General features: G+C 47.6%; 1 protein-coding gene across 1 annotated transcript in view; it reads left to right on the top strand.

The window, feature by feature from the left end:
- The window catches only part of LOC126201236 (NCK-interacting protein with SH3 domain), a 104,483-nt gene that overhangs the window by 62,646 nt on the left and 14,750 nt on the right, over window positions 1–27,087 (top strand). The window contains exon 6 of the mRNA XM_049936770.1: window positions 2,303–2,505. Within this exon, the coding sequence (XP_049792727.1) occupies window positions 2,303–2,505 (203 nt within the window). The remainder of the gene's footprint in view (window positions 1–2,302; window positions 2,506–27,087) is intronic.

Here is a 27,087-nt window from a genome sequence, read left to right as displayed (position 1 = left end):
GATTTTTGCCATCTATTGCAGTTCTCCATGGACCTGTCTCTCTGGGTGGCATCTTCAGTGCAGTCTTGATCGTCTTTACTCCTGGAACATCGACAGTGGCTTTTGCTTTTCCACTGTCAAAACCGTCTGTATGAATTTCTGGCAGCGCAAATGGTTTCTCCCACCATCCTTATATTTTGGGCCTATTGCCGTTCCATTTGTTGAAACCACGAAATTTCTGGGGCTCATGCTCGATAGGAAACTCTCTTGGTCCTCCCATGTGTTGTACCTGGCAGCCCACTGTATGCGGTCCCTCAATCTCCCATGTGTCCTCCATGGTACTTCCTGGGGTGCCGATCGAACCACCCTCCTCTGTTTGTACCAGTCCCTTGTCTTTTTGAAACTCGACTATGGGTGCTTTGTTTATGCATCTTCATGTCCATCTCTCGTATGCCATCTCAACACTATCTACCATCATGGCATCCGTTCGGCCAAGGGCGACTTGTACACCAGCCCGGTTGAGAATCTGTATGCTGAAGCTGCTGAACTTCCACTGTCCTATCACCGTGAATTTCTCCTCAGTAGGTATGCATGCCATTTGTCTGCCATGTGTGGCCATCCCTCCTATGCCTCCTTCTTTGATGACTCCTTTGATCGTCAGTATGGGGCTTGTTCCTCTTCTCTGTTATCTCCTGGAGTCCGCTTTCGCAACTTGCTCCGGTGGCTTAACTTCACACTACCTGCAGCTGTCCCAATGGGTGCGAACCCTTCACCACCTTGGTTTCCTGAAGCGGCCCTTGTTAACTTCGGCCTTCATTTCTTTCCTAAGGACACTACTCCAACCGTGGTCTATCACCTCCAGTTTCACGACCTACGTGATAGTACCTTTGTATACACTGATGGCTCTCGGACTGACCGTGAGGTCGGGTGTGCCTTCATCATTGGCATCCGTGTCTTTTGATATCAGCTTCCGGCACACTCCTCATTATTTACAGCCTAGCTCTTTGCCTTGTATCAGGTCACGGAGTACATCCGGTAACACAGCCTTTCCAATTGTGTCCTCTACTCAGACTCACTCAGTGCCCTCCAAAGTCTAGGTGCACTGTACACTGCTCATCCCTTAGTGCAGCAGATCTAGGAAAACTGTCGCTTGCTCACTCTTGGTGGAGCCAGTGTCATGTTCATGTTTCTGTGGGCCCTGTTCATGTCAGTCTGCCAGGAAACGAGGCTGCTGACGCTGCTGCCAAGGCTGCAGTCCTCATACCTCAACATGCGTATACTTATATTCCCTCTGATGATGATCTCTGCGTTGCCGTCTGTCCGGAGGTGGTGTCCCTTCGTGGGAATAAGCTTCGGCCTATTGAGCCTCTCCCAATGCCATGGATGACCTCCTCTCAGCCCCCCGCCAGGAAGAGATTATTTTAACTTGGTTGCGTATTGGGCACTGCCTTTTTAGCCATTGTCATTTGCTGAGAGGCGCTACCCCACCACTTTGTACACATTGTGCCCAAATTTTAACTGTCTGCCAGTTCCTGCTGAAATGCCCCCCCTTTTTTTTTTTTTTTTTTTTTTTTTGAAAAGGAGATACCCCAATTTCTTCTACCTTGTCCTATTTGTGCTTGTGTTCCTCCACTAATAATCATTGTCAAAGTAACATTGAACTCTAACTTAAATTTCTTCCTTCTGTTACTTTAAAGTCCCTCATTACGAGCCTTATGAAGTTCTATGGATAACAGTCAAAGAAATAATTTGGATCTCCGTTGTTGAGCTAAGCATACAAACAGCTGCTACTTAAATGCATGAATACATATTGACAAAAAACTGCACTCCTGAAATCTTGCTCTCTCGTAATATTGAAGACATGCCCTGAACAAGACTAAATGCAGTGTTACAAGAAATCCATTTGTGGGTCTGAACATTCTGCCTGGTTTGGATTCATTCACATCTTGATATGGTACCATTTGATGTTGACAAGGCATATTAGTACAAGCTTTCACTTTGGCTACTTTTTAGCATGAACACTTGCAATAATGCAGACTTTTGCTGCTGTAAAATACAGGACTTTGTGTGAATTTGTGTATATCATTTCTCTGCAATATTAATTGCTGTTGTTACCTAGTTTTACACAGCCTCAGAATGTGGTTTAATGTGGACCATTTTTTTTTTTTCTTTTTCTGTGTGCTGAAATTTTAATGGAAGTTAGTGTAGCAGAAGAAGATTGAAAATGAACATTTGATTTGTGACGTCTCAGAATTGTAGTGTCATTCAGATGAAGGGTTCAAACATAAAAGTGCGTACAAATTTACATTTTTGTGTTGTACAGAAAAATGCAGATGTTGCAGTGTCACAGCTCATGCTCTCTGCTGATCGCTATCAGAGTGTATTGACTTTGGTAGAGTTCTGCCAAATGGAAGTGCGTTGGTCGATCAGACAACGGCTGCTGCGTGCCTTTGGTCTTGTCTGTGGACTGGATGCAGGGGCTCTCTCACTCATACTTAACTCTGTTCTGCCTTCTGAATTGGCCAGGTATGACCTAACAATGTTTGTGGAATTTTTAAACACTTTTCCCTTAGTTTAAGAGAGAATATTGTATTTGTGTGTTGGGTGTTTCTAATTCCACATTTTCCAGAGATTTTATGAGGTGTGTGTGTGTGTGTGTGTGTGTGTGTGTGTGTGTGTGTGTGTGTGTGTGTGTGTGTGTAAGTTGTCTGTTTCGGAAGAAGGCCTTCTGACGTAAATGTTTAGTAGTCTTTTTGTTGTGCCTGTCTGCGACTCAGCGTCTCTGCTGTCTGGTGGGTACCAATCTCTAGTTTTCATAATGTTCTCATATGTTTCATTCAAATGGATAGTTGGGAACACCAATAAATTATGGGACAGAGTTGCTGATGAATACTTACATCCAGAAGGTACTGCTGTTAGACAATTATAAAAGTAAGAGAGAGACATTATGGAGCTTTGAAACTAATAGTTCCTTTTTAAGGGAGGTATAGGGATAGGTTGGGGAAAGTTAAAATGGAGGTGTAGATCACTCAGAACCTGAGATGGGAAATACCAAGAATGGGGATGAGGGTAGATAAAGCTCTTCCTCATGGCAGTTGGATCTGCCTCATCATGGGGTCTAAGTGACTAGCCCTTCCATTTATTATTTCTGAAACCTACATAGTGTGGTTTTTTATGTGAATCTGTTGGCAGTACCATTCATTTCGTCTACTAAGGGTAAATATTGGCCAGCAATTATGACTCATAATTTATCATTTTTCTTGATAGAATTTTCGTTTGATACAGCACACAGTCATAAAATTCTGTTTTGGATGTTTTATTACCAATGGAAATTCATGCGAAGTTGATGAGAGTATTTAAGGAGTATGCATGTTACTTTTCAACTAATAAACAGCTAAATTCAGATGTGGCTAAAATTCTATTGAATATGACACACATAAAGGGCATTGCTACATTGCATCCACAAATGAAAACATCAAGAAATTGCATAATACAGTAAATGATGATTGGTGATTGAAAAAGAAAGTAAACTAAACTCCACCCAAACAGGCCATGAAGGCCCAGTGGTATTGACTGTCTGCCGTGACGCCCTCGGCCCACAGGTGTCACTGGATGTGGCTGTGGAGAGGCATGTGGTCAGCACACCCCTGTCCTGGCCATATGTCAGTTTACGAGACTGGAGCCACTACTTCTCACTCAAGTGGTTCCTCAGTTTGCCTCACAAGGGCTGAGAGCACCCCACTTACCAACGGTGCTCGGCAGACTGGATGGTCAACCATCCAAGTGCTATCCCAGCCCGATAACACTTAACTTCGGTGATCTGACAGGAACCTGTGTAACCACGGTGGCAAGGCCATTGATGATTGGAGGTGCTTAAAATAGCTGATACTACAGACGTACTAGGAAAAAGTATGTAACCTGCAAATACTGTGTAAACCTTCTGACCCAAGTGAATGAAAATATTTGTGAGAAGTGACCTGAGTGGAAAAGAAGCACCGAACTTAAAAATAATGTGCTTAGCCACAAAGGTACTGGTACAGTGGAAAAACTATAGTATTTAAAGTATGAATTGTTGAAATATCCATCCTGTTTACCGTATTAGGAACATTTTGACTTCTGATTATGTCATATTCTGGCTACCAAACACTTTGAATCTATTCGAAAGGTTACAGCAACAATAGTTGAGTATATTCCATACGTCCAGAATCATGATTCATGGATGAAATCTTCTCACTTGTAAAACACTGCATGGAGTGCACTCCTCAAAAGGACAGTAAATCATAAAATTAAAAATACAGTGTCCATTGCTGGACTAATAAAATTGTTTTTTGCTGTAGTAAAATAACTATCTGTTATGGAAGAAAATTGTAATATTAGGAATGCCGGAGAAAATGTGCGTGATGGCTCTTAGGAGAGACACCCAGCATCCAATATGTATATAACAGCAAAAGTTCATTTTTTTTTTTGTGATTTGAAAATGATACATTTTTCGAGTAACATTAGTTTTATACTAAATTAAGCAAAACTGAATTCCATAAAATTTTAATACTGATAGATTTCTTTATATGGCATACTCATACAGCAGGAAACCTTGGATGGCTTAACAACACTATGAAGTGGCTCCATCAATACTTCCATCTACATCAGAGCTACCAACCATCAATAATACCTCCATTTAAACAGGTGCTGACCATTCCACACCAGAAAAGACTGTTCTGTACAGACAAACTGCTTGTGGTCATCACATCTGCAGTGACAAGCAGTCCCCCTCCAAATATGTTGGAGGTCTTGCTGAGGCATTCACATACCAAAATTACACTCCCCACCTTTTCCAGAAACAAATCTCTTGCACCTTGTCTCCCCAATCACTTACCACTTCCCAGGTACCCACTAACCAGCCACAAAGGGGCACACCCCTCATGACTCAATACCACCCAGATTGGAGCAACTGAATCATGTATTCCCTTGCGATTTTGATTACCTCTTGTCATGCCATGAAATGAGAAATATCTTTCACACTATCCTCCCCACCCTCCCTACAGTAGTATTCCACCACCCACCCAACGTTCACGATGTCCTTGTCCATCTGTATTCCACTTCTGCTCCCATCCTCTTGCCCCATGGCTCATATCTCTGAAATAGATGTATATGCAAGATCTGTCCCATACATCTTCCTCCTACTGTCTGCTCCAGTCCTGTCACAGACCTCTGCTACCCTATCCAAGGCAGGACCAACTGTGAAAGCAACCATCCTGTCTGCTGTGTGGCATTGTACATGAGCATGATCACTAACAAGCTGTGTGTTGGTGTGAAGGACCACCCAGTAGCCAGACTTGCCACCTAACATGGTGTGATTGACTTTCAGTGACTGCTTCACACGCTGTGTCATCAGGACTCTTCCAATAATACTAGCTTTTCTGTATTACACAAGAGGGAAATCTTTCTACAACATACTCATCATTGTTATAATCCCCCTCACTTCAACCTTCACTAGTGCATTCCCGTAACCCTTCTGGCCTCACTCTAATCCCTGTCCCCATCTGCCTCTGTCCCCTTCCCGTCTCCCGTTCCGAATGTGCACACACTTTCTATCCCCCCCCCCCGCAATCGCACCTGCATAGTCCTTTCCCATTCTTTCCCCTTCCGTCTCTGCACACTTCCACATTCCAAAGACAGCAATACCAATACGGCATCCCCCACTCTCTCTCTACGCGCGCGCGCACACACACACACACACACACACACACACACACACACACACACACACACACACACCATTAACAACTGCCTCATTGTAAGGGTAATAGTTTAAAACAGTGTTCAGGGGGGTACTTATATTGGTGGGTATTGGGCAGAACCTGACATGGAGGCATTATTTTTAGCATGTATTATATTGTTATCTATATTTAGGAGCAATAACTTGTAACTAGTCTCAATGAATATTTCTAAATTTGTTAGATGTAATATTATTTTTCAAATATATTTATTGTTTTTGTTTGATGTTTCACATGTTTTAAATCTGTTGACATGATTTGATTAGAAATTATTCATGATTTACATATCATACATTCAATAAGTAACCTTAAGTCACTGCCATGTGTCTGTGTTGTTAATTATTGAAATGGGAGCAGTTGTCATTTGACAACTTCACATTGTTTGACATTGCTTTCATATGTCCAGGTAAATGTGGTATGGATAAGTTAAACTATTTAAAATCATTGGCTTACATTCAACTAAAATGTCTACACACACACATTGAGAGATAATTCGTGTTTTTTTACTCTTTATGTCGGACCAGGATAGTTTTGTCATCTTGTAGGAAAATTTGGGGTCTATGAAAGTGATGATGACTTCACATGTGATTTTTATGCAGGTTCACAAGTTTTTGAGAACATTTCTTACAGTGAAACAGCAGTCTGGCTAAAAGTACTTTAAAAATGGACGAAAAACAATCTCCACCACAATAAAACATTTATTTACAATGGTTGCCAGTTTTTCAGAAAGTGACCATCTTCAGACCACTTATACCATGATGGTTGGAAATGGTAGTGAACAGAACAGGTGTTATGACTCCATGTGAAACAGCAGTTAACATTTGTACATTCATAACACCTGCTTCATTCACCACCATCTCTGCCTGCGGGTCCAAGGGTTAGAACAGGCCCGAGGTATTCCTGCTGTCATAAGAAGCGACATAAAGGAATCTCACACCTTTTGGCCTTGATGTGATGGTCCCATGTAGGGTTTGACCTCCATTTTTCAAAATTTTCCCAAAGAGCGAGCCAATTGGGGAAGGGCACCTTACATGGTGCATTTTGTCCATCAAGCATTGGCATCTTTAGCCAACTTTCTCATCGTGGATTGCAGTCCTGCTCATCCTCCATCTCTTGAGTGAGGACACCTTCCTGGTTGTGGTTTCCTCCACCCACTATGCAGTAGTTTTGTGCGCCAACGAAGACCATGGAATTCTTTGTACATTATATCCAGCACAGTAGCCAGACCATTGTGGTGGGGCCGCCACGTACCCTGTTGGTTATAGCTCCCTGACCACACAGGGATCGCTCTGCTGATACCTGTGCCATTAACTCCCCACGTATGCCAAGGGGTAGATGCCCACCCCCTGGGGCATCAGGAATCCCGGCAATGGCCATCCTGCCAGGTGGCCTTAGCTGCGGCTGGGTGTCACCCGGCGGGAGGGCCCCTGGGCAGAGTGGGTGGGCATCAGGGTGGATGACATGCAGTGAAGCGTAGTGCATCATCTCTTGCTGATGGTCAAACTCCAGCAGTCACTAAGCATTCACAGGCTCAATTCAGTGCACAGAAATAAGACTCCAAATTGTTCTCCTCCCTGGCCACACAATGCGAGGCACATTAGGCTAAGGATGGCAGTGTCTCTTATTCACCCCGGTACCTTGTATGTTAGAGAGCTGATGGGGAATCTTTCATGACGATGAGGCCTCAGTTTTTTGTGTTCAGCATTTAGAGGACAAGCGTGGGGAGGTGAAGGGATTGTCCAAAATGAGATCTGGGTCAGTCTTCATCAAAACGGCATCCTCTGCCCAGTCAGAGGCGTTACTCGCTCGTGACAACTGGGGGATGTTTCTGTAACCATCACGCCTGAAATATGGTCCAGGGTATCATATTTCACGGGGACCTTATTTTGTGATTTACATAAACAATCTGGTTGATGGTATTGACAGCGGCATTAGACTGTCTGCCGATGATGCTGTAGTCTACAGGAAATTAGTATCACATGAAAGTTGTCCTCCCCCCATGAACCATGGACCTTGCCGTCAGTGGGGAGGCTTGCGTGCCTCAGCGATACAGATAGCCGTACTGTAGGAGCAACCACAACGGAGGGGTATCTGTTGAGAGGCCAGACAAACGTGTGGTTCCTGAAGAGGGGCAGCAGCCTCTTCAGTAGTTGCAGGGGCAACAGTCTGGATGATTGACTGATCTGGTCTTGTAACACTAACCAAAACAGCCTTGCTGTGCTGGTACTGCCAACAGCTGAAAGCAAGGGGAAACTACGGCCGTAATTTTTCCCGAGAGCATGCAGCTTTACTGTATGGTTAAAGGATGATGGCGTCCTCTTGGGTAAAATATTCCGGAGGTAAAATAGTGCCCCATGCGGATCTCCTGACGGGGACTACTCAGGAGGACGTCGTTATCAGGAGGAAGAAAACTGGCGTTCTACGGATCGGAGCGTGGAATGTCAGATCCCGTAATCGGGCAGGTAGGCTAGAAAATTTAAAAAGGGAAATGGATAGGTTAAAGTTAGATATAGTGGGACTTAGTGAAGATCGGTGGCAGGAGGAACAAGACTTTTGGTCAGGCGAATACAGGGTTATAAATACAAAATCAAATAGGGGTAATGCAGGAGTAGGTTTAATAATGAATAAAAAAAATAGGATGCTGGTAAGCTACTACAAACAGCATAGTAAACGCATTATTGTGACCAAGATAGACACGAAGCCCATTCCTACCACAATAGTACAAGTTTATATGCCAACTAGCTCTGCAGATGACGAAGAAATTGAAGAAATGTATGATGAAATAAAAGAAATTATTCAGATAGTGAAGGGAAACGAAAATTTAATACTCATGGGTGACTGGAATTCGGTAGTAGGAAAAGGGAGACAAGGAAACGTAGTAGGTGAATGTGGGTTGGGGGGAAGAAATGAAAGAGGAACCCGCCTGGTAGAATTTTGCACAGAGCACAACTTAATCATAGCTAACACTTGGTTCAAGAATCATAAAAGAAGGTTGTATACATGGAAGAAGCCTGGGGATACTGACAGGTTTCAGATAGATTATATAATGGTAAGACAGAGATTTAGGAACCAGGTTTTAAATTGGAACACATTTCCATGGGCAGATGTGGACTCTGACCACAATCTATTGGTTATGAACTGTAGATTAAAACTGAAGAAACTGCAAAAAGGTGGGAATTTAAGGAGGTGGGACCTGGATAAACTGAAAGAACCACAGGTTGTACAGAGTGTCAAGGAGAGCATAAGGGAACAATTGACAGGAATGGGGGAAAGAAATACAGTAGAAGAAGAATGGGTAGCTTTGAGGGATGAAGTAGTGAAGGCAGCAGAGGATAAAGTAGGTAAAAAGACGAGGGCTGCTAGAAATTCTTGGGTAACAGAAGAGATAATGAATTTAATTGATGAAAGGAGAAAATACAAAATGCAGTAAATGAAGCAGGCAAAAAAGAATACAAACGTCTCAAAAATGAGATCGACAGGAAGTGCAAAATGGCTAAGCAGGGATGGCTAGAGGACAAATGTAATGATGTAGAGGCTTATCTCACGAGGGGTTAGATAGATACTGCCTACAGGAAAATTAGAGAGACCTTTGGAGAAAAGAGAACCACTTGTATGAATATCAAGAGCTCAAATGGAAACCCAGTTTTAAGCAAAGAAGGGAAAGCAGAAAGGTGGAAGGAGTATATAGAGGGTCTATACAAGGGCGATGTACTTGAGGACAATATCATAGAAATGGAAGAGGATGTAGATGAAGATGAAACGGGAGATATGATACTGCGCGAAGAGTATGACAGAGCACTGAAAGACCTGAGTAGAAACAAGGCCCTGGGAGTAGACAACATTCCATTGGAACTACTGACAGCCTTGGGAGAGCCAGTCCTGACAAAACTCTACCATCTGGTGAGCAAGATATATAAGACAGGCGAAATACCCTCAGACTTCAAGAAGAATATAATAATTCCAATCCCAAAGAAAGCAGGTGTTGACAGATGTGAAAATTACCGAACTATCAGTTTAATAAGTCATGGCTGCAAAATACTAACGCAAATTCTTTACAGAGGAATGGAAGAACTAGTAGAAGCCAACCTTGGGGAAGATCAGTTTGGATTCCGTAGAAATATTGGAACACGTGAGGCAATACTGAACCTACGACTTATCTAAGAAGCTAGATTAAGGAAAGGCAAATCTACGTTTCTAGCATTTGTAGACTTAGAGAAAGCTTTTGACAATGTTGACTGGAATACTCTCTTTCAAATTCTGAAGGTGGCAGGGGTAAAATACAGAGAGCGAAAGGCTATTTACAATTTGTTCAGAAAGCAGATGGCAGTTATAAGAGTCGAGGGACATGAAAGGGAAGCAGTGGTTGGGAAGGGAGTGAGACAGGGTTGTAGCCTCTCCCCGATGTTATTCAATCTGTATATTGAGCAAGCAGTGATGGAAACAAAAGAAAAATTCAGAGTAGGTATTAAAGTCCATGGAGAAGAAATAAAAGCTTTGAGGTTCGCCGATGACATTGTAATTCTGTCAGAGACAGCAAAGGACTTGGAAGAGCAGTTGAACGGAATGGATAGTGTCTTGAAAGGAGGATATGAGATGATCATCAACAAAAGCAAAACGAGGATAATGGAATGTAGTTGAATTAAGTCTGGTGATGCTGAGGGAATTAGATTAGGAAATGAGACACTTAAAGCAGTAAAGGAGTTTTGCTATTTGGGGAGCAAAATAACTGATGATGGTCGGAGTAGAGAGGATATAAAATGTAGACTGGCAATAGCAAGGAAAGCGTTTCTGAAGAAGAGAAATTCGTTAACATCAAGTGTAGATTTAAGTGTCAGGAAGTTATTTCTGAAAGTATTTGTATGGAGTGGAGCCATGTATGGAAGTGAAACATGGACGATAAATAGTTTGGACAAGAAGATAATAGAAGCTTTTGAAATGTGGTGCTACAGAAGAATGCTGAAGATTATAGGGGTAGATCACATAAGTAATGAGGAGGTATTGAATAGGATTGGGGAGAAGAGAAATTTGTGGCACAACTTGACTAGAAGAAGGGATCGGTTGGTAGGACATGTTCTGAGGCATCAAGGGATCACCAATTTAGTATTGGAGGGCAGCGTGGAGGGTAAAAATCGTAGAGGGAGACCAAGAGATGAATACACTAAGCAGATTCAGAAGGATGTAGGTTGCAGTAGTTACTGGGAGATGAAGAAGCTTGCACAGGATAGAGTAGCATGGAGAACTGCATCAAACCAGTCTCAGGACTGAAGACCACAACAACAACAACAACAACATGAAAGTAGTGAACAAATTAATGAGGATCTGCAGAAAATAAATTCATGGTGTAATGACTGACAGCTATCTCTCAATATTAGTAAGTGCAACCTACTGTGTATAACAAGGCGAAAATCCCCATTAATGTAAGAGTACAAAATAAATTCCCAGTCTTTGGAAGCGGTAACAGCTGTCAAGTATCTGGGCGTGACTGTTCAAAATAATCTCAAATGGAATGATCAGATTACACAACTAATGGGCAAGGCAAACCCTAGATTGCTGTTTATTGGTAGAATCCTGAAGCGATGCAGTCCTTCAACAAAGAAAATTGCATACAATATGTTAGTTCGTCCAGTTTTAGAGTATTGTTGGTCTGTATGGGACCCTTACCAGTTGGGTCTGATTCAAGAGATTGAGAAGGTCCAAAGAAGAGCGACAAGATGCGTGACTGGTACATTTAGCTATTGCAAGAGCGTTACAAATCTCATTGAAAGTTTGAAGTGGGACTCACTTGCAGATAGATGACGCGCTAAACGGAAATGGTTGCTCACTAAATTCCGAAATCCAGTCTTCGCCGAGGATGTAGAGCATATATTATTACAACCAACTTTCAGATTGTACAATGATCACCATTCAAAGATAAGGGAAATTAGAGCTCGTACTGAGGCGTTCAGACAGTCCGTTTTCCCTTACGCGATCGGTGAGTGGAACAGAGGGGGTGAAATATGACTTTGGCGCGAATTGTGTCCTCCGCCACACACCGATTGGTGGCTAGCAGAGTATATATGTAGATGAAGATGTAGATATAGATGCAGTCTGATGATGAGCTGCGCGCCAAATTAGAGTGGCTATGTGTACATTTCGTTTGATGTGTCCACCAAGGTGCTAGGTATAATCAGGTTGCCATTGGTGCCTTCATCTTGGCCTTCGATGGTGGTATATTACTTGAGAAGGTCAAGGTGATGGTTTACCACAGTGATGTAAAGCCCTATATCCCTCCCCCAATGCGCTGCTTTAAATGCTGGAAGTTCAGCCGTATGTCATCCCGCTGCACTTCCAGCGTCTCATGTTGAGATTGCGGATGCCTATCACATCCAAATACTCCATGTGCCCCGCCTCCCATCTGTGTCAATTGCGGAGAGCACCATTCGCCTTACTCACCAGACTGCAGGATTCTCCAGAAAGAAAGGAAAATCGTGGATTGCAAGACCCTGGACTAACTGACCTACATTGAGGCTAAGAGGAAATTTGAGCTCCTACATCCTGTATGCACATCATCATCTTATGTTGCCGCTACAACAGTTCGAGCCCCATCAGCTCCACCAACCTCAGTCACCTCTCAGAGCTGGAAGACTACACCCACCCCCTTGATGGTGGGAGGGGGGGGGGGCACTTTCCTCCCTGTTGCCCCTGCACCATCTAATTCAGGAGCAACACCCCACTAGCCATAGGGGATGTCCATCCCCACTTCAAACTGGAGAAGCGTACAACTTCTTTGGCTCCTCTTGCTAGGAATGGGTCTCTTGGGTCAGTCCCTTCCCCTCCCCCTGCGGGTCCGGGGTAAGAATAGGCCCGAGGTATTCCTGCCTGTCGTAAGAGGCGACTAAAAGGAGTTTCAACCGTTTCGGCCTTCCATGTGATGGTTCCCCTTGGGGTTTGACCTCCATTTTTCAAAATTCTACAGAAGTACGAGCCTTTTGGGAAAGGACGCCTTACGTGGTGTATCACTGGTCCTCCGTGCACTAAGACCTTGGCACTCAGCATTGTAACGGCGTTGTAACCCTACCCACTATTCCTCAAATTGGGCCTAAACGCCTGATGGGTTGTACAAGTTACGCCCATAGTGCGTCCCCATCTGCACCTACGATCATGATGGACTTTCCATGGCACCCGAAATCCAGCACGGTAGCCAGCCCGTTGTGGTGGGGTCGTCATGTACCCTCTAGGTTGTAGCCCCCTGACAACACAGGGATCGTACTGCCGATACCTGAGCTGCACCCTCCCCACGTCGGCCAAGGAGTAGATGCCCGTCTCCTTGGGGCATCAGGACTCCCGGCAACGGTCATCCTGCCAGGTGGCCCTTGCTAAGGCTGGGTGGCGCCCGTGGGGAGAGCCCCTGGTCGGAGTGGGTGGTATCGGGCCGGACGTTTCGCAGATGAAACGTCAACATGTATCGGGTCGCTCTGCGGCCGAGTCTTTTAAAAAGTTCTCTGGTTCTGGTTCTCCTGCCCTTTCCCCCTTGGCCACTACCTGGGAGGAAGGACAGGCCCGCCGGCTTGGGGCGAAGTACTTCCCCCGCTATTTGGTCTGTTCTCGGACCGATGGGGGGACGTTCGCCACCTCCAAGCCCATGTTCTTTGTTCAGCACATCGAGGACATCTTCGGGGAAATCGAGGCTCTCAGTAAAATGCGTTCGGGGTCCGTTCTTATAAAGACCACCTCCGCCACACAGTCGGCGGCGCTCCAGGCGTGCGACCGACTAGGGGACATCCCAGTGTCCATTGTCCCGCATCTGGCACTGAATAGGACGCAGGGGGTTATTTTTCATCGGGACCTCCTGCTGCAATCTGATGAGGAGCTCAGGGCCAACCTGGAGCGCCGAGGCGTGCATTTCGTCCGGCGAGTCCAGCGCGGCCCCAAAGACCGTCGCATCGACACCGGGGCCTTTATCCTCGCCTTCGATGGGGACATTCTCTCTGAGAACGTGATGTGCTACCGGCGCGACATGCGACCTTACGTCCCGCCTCCTATGCGCTGCTTTCGGTGTTTGCGCTTTGGGCACATGTCGTCACAGTGTGAGGCTGAGCCCCTTTGTGGCGATTGTGGATGTCCTCTTTGTGAGGAACATACATGCACCCCACCACCTCGGTGCGTTAATTGTCCTGGCATCCACTCGCCTAGGTCTTTAGACTGCCCCGCGTATCAGAAGGAGAAGAAGATTCAAGAACTCAAAACTTTGGATCGTCTCTCTTATTCTGCGGCCAGGAAGAAGTATGACCGCCTCCATCCCGTGACGTTGACAACTTCGTTTGCCTCAGTCGTGTCCACTCCTTCCACAGTATCCTCACCCCTATCCTGTCCCCCCTCCACCTCCTCCCCCCATCCGGGGTCTGTGCCTCCGCCTCCCAAATCCCTCCCTTTGAAATCCTCCTCCCCCGCGGCCCCCGCCCCCTCTGCCCCAGGGGCCACCCCCCCCCCTCCCTTCCCCCGCCGCCTGAGAAGCGATCCTCTTCTCAGGCGTCTATCGGGGAAACGTTCCGGACCCCGGCTTCTGAGGTCCGGCGTTCCAAAACGGACCCCGCGCATGAGGACCTTCTTTGGGTCCAGCCCACCATCCCTGTGCCTCCTCGGACTTCCAAGAAGACCTCCAAGAAGAAGTCTCTATCCCCCTCTCCACCCCGGCACGTTTCGTCTGACGCTCCATCCGTGAGTCGCTGCTCCCGGCCGTCCTCAGTTTCGCTGGGACGCTCTGCTGCCAGGCGCTCAGCTGGCCTCTCATCGGCAAATGATGCTGCCCCTCCTACGCAACCCGGGACAGCGGCCGCAGCTGGCGATGACTCGATGGAACAGGATCCGCCTCCCGCCGCTTGTAGCGTTGTTCCCTTGAAACCTGGCCCTCCGCGGCCGTCGAGGTGACCAGCTCTTCCCCCGTCTCGTTCCCCCCTTTTTTCTGACTATCGATGGCCTTGTTACATTGGAACATAAGAGGTATTCAATCTAATCGGGAGGAATTACAACTGCTCCTCCGCCTGCACTGTCCGCTCGTCCTTGGTCTCCAGGAAACCAAGTTGCGCCCAACTGACCGTATTGCCTTTACCCACTATACCTCGGAGCGGTATGACCTCACCCCTGTGGACGATATTCCAGCTCATGGTGGGGTCATGTTGCTCGTTCGGGACGATGTCTATTACCATTCCATCCCATTGACCACCCCACTCCAAGCAATAGCTGTCCGTATTACTCTTTCTGCCTTTACTTTTTCCGTTTGTACCGTCTACACTCCATCGTCATCCGCAGTTAGTCGGGCTGACATGATTCACCTGCTTGTTCAGCTTCCTCCGCCGTTTTTATTGTTTGGTGACTTCAGTGCCCATCATCCCCTTAGGGGCTCTCCTGCATCCTGTCAAAGAGGCTCCCTCTTGGCGGATGTCTTCAACCATCTCAATCTTGTCTGCCTCAGTACTGGCGCCCCGACTTTCCTCTTGGACTCTACTCATACCTACTCCCACTTGGACCTTTCGATCTGTTCTACCACTCTTGCCCGTCGGTTCGAGTGGTATGTCCTTTCTGACACCTATTTGAGCGACCACTTCCCCTGTGTCGTTCGTCTCCTGCACCGCACTCCATCCCCACGTCCTTCGAGCTGGAACATACCGAAAGCTGACTGGGGACTTTACTCCTCCCTGGCGACCTTTCCGGACGACGATTTTCTCAGTTGTGACAGTCAGGTCAAATACCTCACGGCTGTTATCATCAATGCTGCCGAACGTTCCATTCCTCATACTACCTCTTCTTCACGTCGCATTTCCGTCCCCTGGTGGAATGAGGCTTGTAGAGACGCTATCCGTGCTCGACGACGTGCTTTACCCACCTTTCGCCGCCATCCTACGTTGGCGAATTGTATTGGATACAAACGACTCCAAGCGCAATGCCGTAGAGTCATCAAAGACAGCAAAAAAGCTTGTTGGGCCCCTTTCACCAGCTCCTTTAACAGTTTTACTCCCTCTTCTGTCGTTTGGGGTGGCCTGCGCCGGCTGTCGGGCATTAAGGCCCACTCCTCAGTACCTGGCCTGACCTCAGGTAATGAGGTCCTTGTTGATCCTGTGGCTGTCTCCAATGCCTTCGGCCGCTTTTTCGCGGAGGTTTCAAGCTCCGCCCATTACCACCCTGCCTTCCTTCCCAGGAAAGAGGCAGAAGAGGCTCGGCGACCTTCCTTCCACTCGCTGAATCTGGAAACTTATAATGCCCCCTTTACCATGCGGGAACTCGAACGTGTGCTTGCACTGTCCCGGTCCTCTGCTCCGGGGCCAGATGCCATTCACGTTCAGATGCTGGCATACCTTTCTCCGGCGGGCAAAAGCTTCCTTCTTCGTACCTACAATCGCGTCTGGACCGAAGGTCAGGTCCCCATGCGTTGGCGTGACGCCGTCGTTGTTCCTATACCCAAACCTGGGAAGGATAGACACCTTCCTTCTAGTTACCGCCCCATTTCTCTTACAAGCTGTGTCTGTAAGGTGATGGAACGCATGGTTAACGCTCGATTAGTCTGGATTCTTGAATCTCGACGGCTACTTACCAATGTTCAATGCGGCTTTCGTCGCCGCCGCTCCGCTGTTGACCACCTTGTGACCTTGTCGACATTCATCATGAACAACTTTTTGCGAAAGCGCCAAACGGTAGCCGTGTTCTTCGATTTGGAGAAGGCTTATGATACCTGTTGGACAGGAGGTATCCTCCGCACTATGCACAGGTGGGGTGTACGCGGTCGCCTGCCCCTTTTTATTGATTCCTTTTTAACAGATCGAAGGTTTAGGGTACGTGTGGGTTCCGTATTGTCCGACGTCTTCCTCCAGGAGAACGGAGTGCCTCAGGGCTCCGTCTTGAGCATAGCCCTTTTTGCCATCGCGATCAATCCAATTATGGATTGCATTCCCCTTAATGTCTCAGGCTCTCTCTTTGTCGATGACTTCGCGATCTACTGCAGTGCCCAGAGAACATGCCTCCTGGAGCGCTGCCTTCAGCATTGTCTAGACAGCCAATACTGATGGAGCGTGGCAAATGGCTTCCGGTTCTCTGAAGAGAAGACGGTTTGTATCAACTTTTGGCGATATAAAGCGTTCCTTCCGCCATCCTTACATCTCGGTCCCGTTGTTCTCCCATTCGTGGAAACAACTAAGTTTCTAGGGCTCACATTGGACAGGAAACTTTGTTGGTCTCCGCACGTCTCTTATTTGGCGGCCCGTTGTACACGTTCCCTTAATGTCCTCAGAGTTCTTAGTGGTTCATCTTGGGGAGCGGATCACACTGTCCTGCTTCGCTTGTATCGGTCCATACTCCCATCGAAGCTGGATTATGGGAGCTTCGTCGACTCGTCTGCTCGGCCATCCCTCTTACGCCGTCTCATCTCCATCCACCATCGGGGGTTACGTCTTGCGACCGGAGCCTTCTACACTAGTCCCGTCGAGAGTCTTTATGCTGAAGCTGCCGAATTACCATTGACCTACCAGTGCGACGTACTGCTGTGTCGGTATGCCTGCCGGCTGTTGTCAATGCCCGACCACCCCTCTTATCAGTCCTTCTTCGCCGATTCTCTCGACCGTCAGTACGGGTTGTATGTGTGTGCCCTGCTGCCCCCTGGAGTCCGCTTCAGTCGCCTGCTTCGACAATTGGATTTTGCCCTCCCTACCATCTTCAGAGAGGGTGAGAGCCCGACACCACCTTGGCTCCAGGCTCCGGTTCATATTTATCTCGACCTCAGCTCGCTCCCGAAGGAGGGTACTCCGGCTGCAGTGTATTGCTCACGGTTTGTCGAACTTCGTGCGCGACTTGCCAGTCACACCTTTATTTACACCGATGGCTCCAAAACTGACGATGGTGTCGGCTGTGCCTTTGTCATCGGGGCCATCACCTTTACATACCGGCTCCTCGACCAATGTTCCAGCTTTACAGCCGAGCTTTTTGCTCTCCATCAGGCCGTTCAGTATGCCCGCCGCCACCGCCATTCATCGTATGCACTCTGCTCTGAATCACTCAGTGCTCTTCAGAGCCTTGGAGCTCCATATCCGGTTCATCCCTTGGTGCAACGGATCCAGCAGTCCCTCCATTCTTTCGCTGAGGTTGGCTCTCCTGTCAGCTTTCTGTGGGTTCCCGGCCATGTAGGAGTGCCTGGGAATGAGGCTGCTGATGCTGCAGCCAAGGCTGCAGTCCTCCTTCCTCGGCCAGCCTCCCATTGTGTCCCGTCATCTGACGTTAGTGGGGTTGTTTGTAAGAGGCTTGTGTCCTTGTGGTGGAATACTTGCTCCTCACTTCAAGGAAACAAGCTTCGGGCAGTAAAACCATTCCCAACTGCTTGGACAACCTCCTCCCGACCATCTCGGCGAGAAGAGGTCCTTCTGACCAGGTTGCGGATTGGGCATCGCCGGTTTAGCCACCGCTACCTGTTCTCCGGTGACCCAGCCCCGCAGTGCCCTTGTGGTCATGCATTAACAGTGCGCCATGTTTTTTGTCGTGTCCCCGTTTTAGTCAATCTCGTGTTGTCCTGTCTCTGCCATCTACTTTACAGGGTATTTTAGCGGATGACGCTCGAGCAGCTGCTCATGTTCTTCGTTTTATAACTTTGACTGGCTTGTCCAAAGACATCTAACTATTTTACTTATTTTATCTGCATCTTTGTAAGGCCTTTCTGGTGTCTCCCCCCCCCCCCCCCCTCCCCTTGAGTTTTACTAGATTCTATGTGCTCTAACATTTGTGACTGGGCGCTAATGACCTCAGTAGTTGAGCGCCCTTAAACCCCACAAAAAAAAAAAAAAAGGGTCCCTTCCCCGGTTTTTGCTAGTGGGAAAGATGACACCCGCCAGTGGCGGAGGAGCTCAAAAGCAGCTGATCGTAGGGCTTCACACTCATCCTCAGTCCCGGAGACTGAATCAGTGAAGTCTTCCCAGCCAGGGAAACCCAAGGAACAGTGAGAAAAATCCAAAAAGATCCCCAAGACCAAGGGACTTCTGATGGCACCCACACCACCACTACCTCCAAGCTCTGTGTCTGTGGATGAGGTGGAGATTCTGGCATCCACTGAGGACCTAGATCTCGCTGGTCCCTCAGACACAATGGATATAGACTGCTCAGGAAATAATTTGGTGGCAGCAGGTGACCCTGAGGCGTAAACTGCCTAATTGAATTCTCCATGCCTTCCCAGTCTCATGATGAGGTCATCCTCCAGTGGAATTGTGGCGGTTTTTTCCACCGCATGGCTGAGCTATGGCAACTGTTAAGCTTTACATCTGCTTTCTGCTTTACCCTCCAGGAAACCTGGTTCCCGGTAATGTAGATCCCTGCCCTCCACAGCTATAAGAGATATTACAGGAACCGTAGTGACTATAATCGAGTGTCAGGTGGAGTTTGCATTTATGTACTGAATTCAGTCTGTAGTGAAACTGCGCCCCTTCAAACCCCTCTTGAAGCTGTGGCTGTCAGAATAAGTACGATGCATGAAATAACTGTCTGCAAAGTATATCTTCCTCCAGATGGTGCAGTACCCCAGAATGTATTAGCTGAACTAATTGATCAACTCCCGAAACCGTTCCTACTTTCTGGAGACATTAATGCCCATAACCCCTTGTCGGGTGGCACTGTGATTTCTGACCGAGGCAGAGATGTCTTAACTTTAGTGTCTGAGTTTGACTTCTGCCTCTTAAATACTGGGGCCACCACACATTTCAGTGTGGCTCATGGTAATTACTTGGTCATTGATTTATGAATTTGCAGCCCAATCAATTTGCAGCCCAGGACTTCTCCCATCTATCCACTGGAGAGCACATGACGACCTGTGTGGTAGTGACCACTTACCCATCAGGTGCATGGACGCCTGCCCAGATGGGCTTTAAGCAAGGCGGACTGGGAAACTTTCACTTCTGCTGTCACCATTGAATCTCCCCCACACGGTAACATCAATGTTATGGTTGAGCAGGCGACTACAACAATAGTTTCTGTGGCAGAAAACACGATCCCTCGCTCTTTAGGGTGCCCCTCGCAAAAGGCAGTCCTTTGGTGGTCGCTGGACGTTGCTGAAGCAATTAAGGAGTGTCGGTGAGCTCTCCAGCGGCATAAGTGGCACCCTTCCCTGGAGCACTTCATAGCCTTTAAACAGCTCCGTGCCCACATTCGCCAACTTGTCAGACAGCAGAAGCAGGAGTGTTGGGAGAGATATATCTCAACCATTGGGTGCCATATGTCACCTTCCCAAGTCTGGGCAAAGTTCAAACGTGTTTTTGGGTACCAGACCCTAACAGATGTTCCCTTTGTTAATATAAATGGCGTGTTATCTACTGACACAAACGCAATTGCCGAGCACTTTGCTGAGCACTATGCTCAAGCCTCTGCATCAGAGAACTTACTTCTGGCGTTTTGCACTCTCAAACGGCGGCTGGAAGGAAAAGTCCTCTCATTCAGTACATGCCACAGTGAATCCTATAATTCCCCATTTATAGAGTGGGAGCTCCTCAGTGCTGTAGCACATTGCCATGACACAGCTCCTGGGACAGATCGTATCCACAGTCAGATGATTAAACATCTCTCACCTGATTACAAGCGACGACATCTCCTCATCATCTTCAACCGGATCTGGCGTATGGCGTCTTCCCATCACAATGGTGGGAGAGCACCATCATTCTTGTGCTCAAATCCTGTAAAAACCCACTTGATGTGGATAGATATTGGCCCGTCAGCCTCACCAACGTTCTTTGTAAGCTGCTAGAATGTATGGTGTGTTGGCGGTTGGGTTGGGTCCTGGAGTCAGTTGACCTACTGGCTCCATGTCAGGGCGGCTTCCGCCACAATCACTCTCCCACTAGTAATATTGTGTCCCTCGAGTCTGCCATCCAAACAGCCTTTTCCAGACACCAACATCTGGTTGTCGTCTTTTTTGAATTACAAAAAGCGTATGACATGACTTGGTGACGACATACTCTTGCCACATTATACGAGTGGGGTCTCCGAGGCTCACTCCTGATTTTTTTATCCAAACTTTCTGTCGCTTCATACTTTCCGTGTCCAAGTTGGTGCCTCCCATAGTTCCCCCCCCCCCCCCCCCCCCCCCTTCATATTCAGGAGAATGAGGTCCCACAGGGCTCTGTATTGAGTGTATCTCTATTTTTAGTGGCCATTAATGGTCTAGCAGCAGCTGTAGGGCCATATGTCTCACCTTCTCTGTATGCGGACGACTTCTGCATTTCGTACTGCTCCACCAGGACTGGTGTTGCTGAGCGGTGCCTACAGGAAGCCATCCACAAGATGCAGTCGTATCCTCCAGTCCACGGTTTCCAGTTTTTGGATGCAAAGTCTGTCGTCTGTTCATCCAGAACCAGAACTTTACCTTAATGACTATCCACTCACTGTAGTGAATACATATCGATTCTTAGGACTGGTTTTTGACACTTGATTGACTTGGCTTCCCCACCTTCGTAAGCTTTATTGGAACTGCTGGCAGCACCTCAAAGCCCTCCGCTTCCTGAGCAACACCAACTGGGATGCAGATTGCTCTAAGCTGCTGCAGCTCTACAGAGCCCCTGTTCAATCCCGCCTTGACTATGGGAGTCTGGTTTATGGTTCAGCGGTGCCCTCAGCATCGCATTTACTCAACTCAGTGCACCACTGTGGCGTTCGACTAGCGACAGGAGCTTTTAGGACAAGTCTGGTGACCAGCGTCCTGGTGGAGACTAGAATCCCTCCATTGCAGGTTAGGCGTGCACAACTGCTGGGCAGTTATGTTGCACACGTTTGTAGTTCTCCTGTGCAGCCAAATTCCCGTCTCCTTTTCCCACCTATGGCGGTTCATCTCCCACATCGGCAGCCCAAGTCAGGGCTTCCAGTTACAGTTCTTTCCAAACTGGAGTCCTTGCCTTTACTACCTATACTTGAAGTCCATTCATGCACATCTCCATGGTGTACACCTAGGCCGCGGCTTTGTCTGGGCCTTTCACATGACCCTAAGGACTCAGTTAACCCTGCAGCTCACCGCTGCCACTTCCTTTAGATTCTTCACATGTACCAAGGCCATGAAGTTGCTTACCGACAGGTCGATGGCTGATGATCACATCGGCTTCACGTATGTCCATGGAGGACATATTAAACAGCATTCCTTGCTCGATGTCTGCAGTGACTTCACTGCAGAGCTGGTGGCTATATCCCGTGTTCTTGAGCACATCCGTTTGTACCCTGGGGAGTAGTTTCTTCTATGTACTGACTCCTACAGCAGCCTACAAGCTATTGACCAGTACTACCCTCGTCGTCCTTTGGTAGCGACCATCCAGGAGTCCATCTATGCCCTGGAACGGTCCAGTCATTCAGTGGTGTTTGTCTGGACCCCAGGTCACGTTGGCATCCCAGGCAACGAACTTGCCGACAGGCCGGTCAAACAGGCTACATGGAAACCTCGTATGGAGATTGGCTCCTCTGCAACTGACCTGCGTTCAGTACTATGCTGCAAGGTTTTGCGGCTTTGGGAGACAGAATGGCATAACCTCAGTATGCACTACAAACTGCATGCCATTAAGGAGACTATGAATGTGTGGAAGACCTCCATCTGGGCCTCTCGCAGGGCCTCTGTGGTTCTCTGTCGGTTCTGCATTGGCCATGCTTGGGTGACACAGAGCTACCTCCTGCGCCATGATGACCCGCCTCAGTGTCAGTGTGGCGCCCAGCTGACAGTGGCCCGTATCTCGGTGAGCTGTCCTTCTTTGGTTGCCCTGAGATGGACTCTTTAGTTACCGGACTCATTGCCATTAATTTTAGCTGACAACACTTTATCGGCTAATTTAGTTTTACGTTTTATATGTGACAGTGGGTTTATACATTCTGTGTAAGTTTTAATGCATGTTCTTTGTACTTTCGTGTTCTCCACTCTAATGCTTTTAGACTGGATGTTTTAATGTGTCGCAGAGTGGCTGGCTTTTCCTTTTATTCTCATGGTCGGCCAGCCACTGTCATATGCTCTCTGTTTCTTGCTTCTCTCTGTGGTCTTCTTTTTCTGTTTTGTCCATCGTAGTGTTGGTTGTCCTGTAGTTCTTCTGGTTCTTTCTTTCTCCTGTTATTGTGCTGTACATTTCTTTCCTTTTTTTCTTTCCCTTGTGCAATTATTTTACTGAGAGCAAGGGGCCAATGACCTCACAGTTTGGTGCCCCCCCCCCTCCCCCGCCTCCGTCTTTTAAACCAACCAACCAACCAACCAACCAACCATTCACCACCATCGCCAAATGTCATGCTATAAATAATCTGGAGATGGTCACGTTCTGACCGAAACTGGTAACTGTTATAAATAAATGTTTTATTGTGGTGAAGACTGTTATTAATCCATTTTTAGACAGTCATAAATTTCTCCTTGGACTCCTAATTTAAGATGGTAACAAATGATAACATGACAGACACTTGCAAGATTGACAGAATTCACAAGGCATGTTTCAATACATTTCCTTCCAGTTTTATAGGTATATGTAAGGTATAAATATATTTAAGTAAGCATAAGGGAGATACTGGTACTTTACAGGAGGAAAGTGTCGTGGGGAAAAGAGAACAAATATTTATGGATATAAGAAGCGCGTAGTCACTGATGGACACATCAGAAAATGATGGAAGAGTTCAAAGTTAGGAGAGGTGAGAGACTTATGATCTGATAAACTAAATCTTTTTTGTTAATGGAGTGAATCCATAAACACAACTTCTGCTTCAAGTCTAAAATGCAGACCTAAGGAACTGGTACACTAATCTCATGCCATCACTATCAAATTTTGAAAATATTTGTGCCTGTAACATTGCTTGTGCTGGTAAAGGTGAATTTTTAGTAAAATTTTTCAGGCCCTTTCTTGGTAATCTTTTCACTGCTGTTAAACATTTACTGCAGCTTTGCTTTTAATATAACAAATAAAAACCTCTCTCATCCTCAGCTAGGTTTGTGTATAAACTGTAAATAGCATTTTTTTAAAACCCACTGCTTCTAAAAAGGTGCCACCAGTCATTCAGTTGCACTGTTCTTTGTCTACATAAACTATGTAAGCTGACAAACATGTAATTACTATATGAATTTATAAGCTGTCTCCTCTGCCACACAGAAGATGTAAACACTTAATACATTGACTGTAGATTGTAATTTTATGTATCATTTTTTCATATGTGAAAATAAGGTAAACATGTGCCATTTTAAATTGTTTAGAACAAATACCCTTGTTCTGTTGGTAACAATTGTGTAATTTTGCACCAATAACTGCATACCTCTCTATGATAAACATGCCCCCAGGGGCTCAGCATTCATTTGCTGAGTACGGGCTTGGCGACCCCGGGGTCCTGACCTGGGGACTGGTCGGCGCCGCTGGTCTCCTGTCACCGTAACCCCCGGACATGCTTCAGTGACCACCGTATGGCGCGGCGGTGGAATGTTGTGTGCTGCGGGGAATGGTAATGTTGGCTTGACCGCCTGGATTGCGAGGAAGGCCAACCTCTATAAAAACCCCTCAATCTTCCGGTGTGCTCCGCGCCTATGAGATGCATGGCTGTTGAGGCGGAACAGTGGCAAGCGGGCAACCTCTGGGGCACCTGCCACACCCCAGTTGTATAAGGCTTACTCAGGCACGCGGGGCTCTGTCTGAGCGGACCTTTAGTTCCCTAGCTGCTCGTGGGACCGCAATGGACCCTTCGACCTCTACATTTCCCCCTACCAGTGGCTTGGGTGGGCCACTGGTAGGAAAACACACCCCATCGAAGAAGCGACTTCGTGCTGCGAGTCCTCCAGCGCCTAGTGTTGATCGAGATTTATCAGACTGTCGTAACAGAGCACATGCTGATAATCAGAATGTGTTTTTGATTATTAAACGGAAGGAGGGTAGCTTTGAGAGGGTTTCTCCCTTTTACATCCACAAGGGTCTTGAGGGAATTGCAGGAACACTTAAATCTGTGAAGCGACTGCGCAATGGGACTCTGTTAGTTGAGACAGCTAGTTCCCGTCAAGTCACTTCTCTTCGGAAAGCAACCTGTCTCGGTGAGTATGCTATCGAGACCGAGCTCCACTCCACTCTGAACTACAGTAAGGGTGTTGTGACATGTAGGGACTTGGTGGATATCCCCACAGACGAGTTAAAATCTGAATGGGCTAATGAAGGTATTGTTGACGTGCAGCATATTATGAAACGAGTCGATAGGAACCTAGTCAAATCCGACTCGTTTATTCTCACGTTCAGTTGCCCATGACTCCCAGAGCATGTTAAAGCGGGGTTCTTACGTTTGCCAGTAAGGCCATATTTCCCCAACCCAATGCGCTGTTTTAAATGTCAGCGCTTTGGGCACACTACGTTGGGGTGCAATGGGATAGCCACTTGTGGTAAATGTGGTCAGCCTGCCCATGAAGGAGCCGATTGTTCATCGCCTGTGAAGTGCGTGAATTGCTCTGGGAGTCACCCTGTCTGGAGCCGGGTCTGCCCCATCTATGTCGAAGAATGGAAGATCCAGGAGATCAGAACATCTAAGCGCATCCCCTATGGTGAGGCCAAGAAGCTCTTTAAGGCCATGCAACCTCCTGTGTTTACGACATCTTTCGCTTCCGCTCTGAAAAAACCGGTACAAATGGCCACTGTTGCTACGCAAACGGAGGTTGCTAGTGTTAGCACTAATACCTGCGTTTGCCAGTGCACTTGTGCTGCTGCGGTTGTTTTGAAACCTGCGGCTCTCCCCGCAACGTCGGACAAGGCCGTGGTTGCTGACATTGGGGTACTTCCTGCCTCTTCCCATTTGGCGCCTTCTGCCCAGGTGGGTACAGCTCCACCTGCTGCCAAGGCTCTGCCTTCTAAGCCCCCCAAGACGAAGACGCCGAAGGTGAAGGTTTTGCCACCTGAGGAGACTGGTCAGGGTCGGTCCGATGACGAGGCCATCATACTGTCTGACATTTCCCGTGGGTCGTCATCGGAGCTGATGGACATTGATGTCGACCGGGGGCGATCTTCTCGCCCCAGGAATAAATCTCCGGCCAGTACGGGCTCTCCTCCAAAACACAGAGGCAGGGTGAAAGTTCAGCCACCCTGATCACTGGCTCCCATATTACAGTGGAACCTGAATGGGTTCAGGACGCATGTGGCCGAATTACAACTCCTTGTACGAGAGTGCCCTTTGTGCTTATGTCTCCAAGAGACACATTTTTGGGCCACTGATGCTCCTTCTTTACGGGGCTATACCGTATATCGGAAAGATGATCTGACGGGGGAAAGGGCAAAAGGTGGTGTTGCGGTTTTTGTCCGTGACATGCACCCCTCATCTGAGCTCCCTCTCGTTACAGACTTGCAAGCAGTTGCAGTTGACATTCTTGTGGGTCGGAGGCTCACAGTCTGTTCACTTTACTTACCACCTCAGGATGCGATGGACTCTGAGGCTCTCACAGACCTTATTAGCCAACTCCCCCGCCCATTTCTTCTTCTGGGGGACTTCAATGCTCATAATGTCTTATGGGGCTCTTCGACTACTTGCCCCAGGGGTCGCATTCTGGAAAACCTCATGATGTCTGAAGAACTGTGCATCCTCAACTCTGGTGCTCCCACTCATTTCTGTACTGCTTCTGGGTCGTCATCAGCTATTGACCTTTCCTTTTGCTCTCCAGCACTCGCAGATTCTGCTCTGTGGGAGGTTGCTGCAGACCTCCATTCTAGTGACCACTTCGCCCTTTGGATTCACCTCCTGGATGAGGCTGTAGCATTACCAGTGCCGCCCCGGTGGCACCTCTGCAGAGCTGACTGGACACTTTTCAGCCAACTGGCTGTTTTGGAACACCGTGCCAGCGTCCACGAATGGGTAGACCATGTTACAGCCGTGATCTCCCATGCTGCTGAATTGTCAATCCCACGGTCATCCGGTCATCCCAAGAGGCGTCCTGTCCCTTGGTGGACCACTGAGTGCCACTCAGCCATCCGAGCCCGCCGTGCAGCTCTGCGCCGCTTCAAGTGCAGTCCCTCCGCTGACAATCTTGCGGCCTTTCGGGTGGCAAGGGCCAAAGCGCGGTGAGTGGTTAAAGAGAGCAAACGACGGTCATGGCAATCGTTCTTGAACTCCATCTCCCGTTCCACTAATTCTACGAAAGTATGGGAAGCCATCAGGAGGATTTCCGAGAAACTCGGCCAGCTACCTGTCACGGCATTGCTGCATCAGGGAAGTCTCCTCACGGCGCCGAGAGACATTGCCCAGACATTGGCCATGCATTTTGCGGAATCTACCGCTACTACTACCTGTGATCCAGATTTCTGCCGCTACCGCACCGCCATTGAGAGGGGTCACTTGGACTTCCGGTCTCCAAATTCTGAACCCTACAACTGCCCCT

The sequence above is a fragment of the Schistocerca nitens genome, chromosome 1, assembly GCF_023898315.1.
Source record: "Schistocerca nitens isolate TAMUIC-IGC-003100 chromosome 1, iqSchNite1.1, whole genome shotgun sequence".
NCBI classification, from domain to species: domain Eukaryota; kingdom Metazoa; phylum Arthropoda; class Insecta; order Orthoptera; family Acrididae; genus Schistocerca; species Schistocerca nitens.
This window is presented reverse-complemented; position numbering and strand designations above follow the sequence as displayed.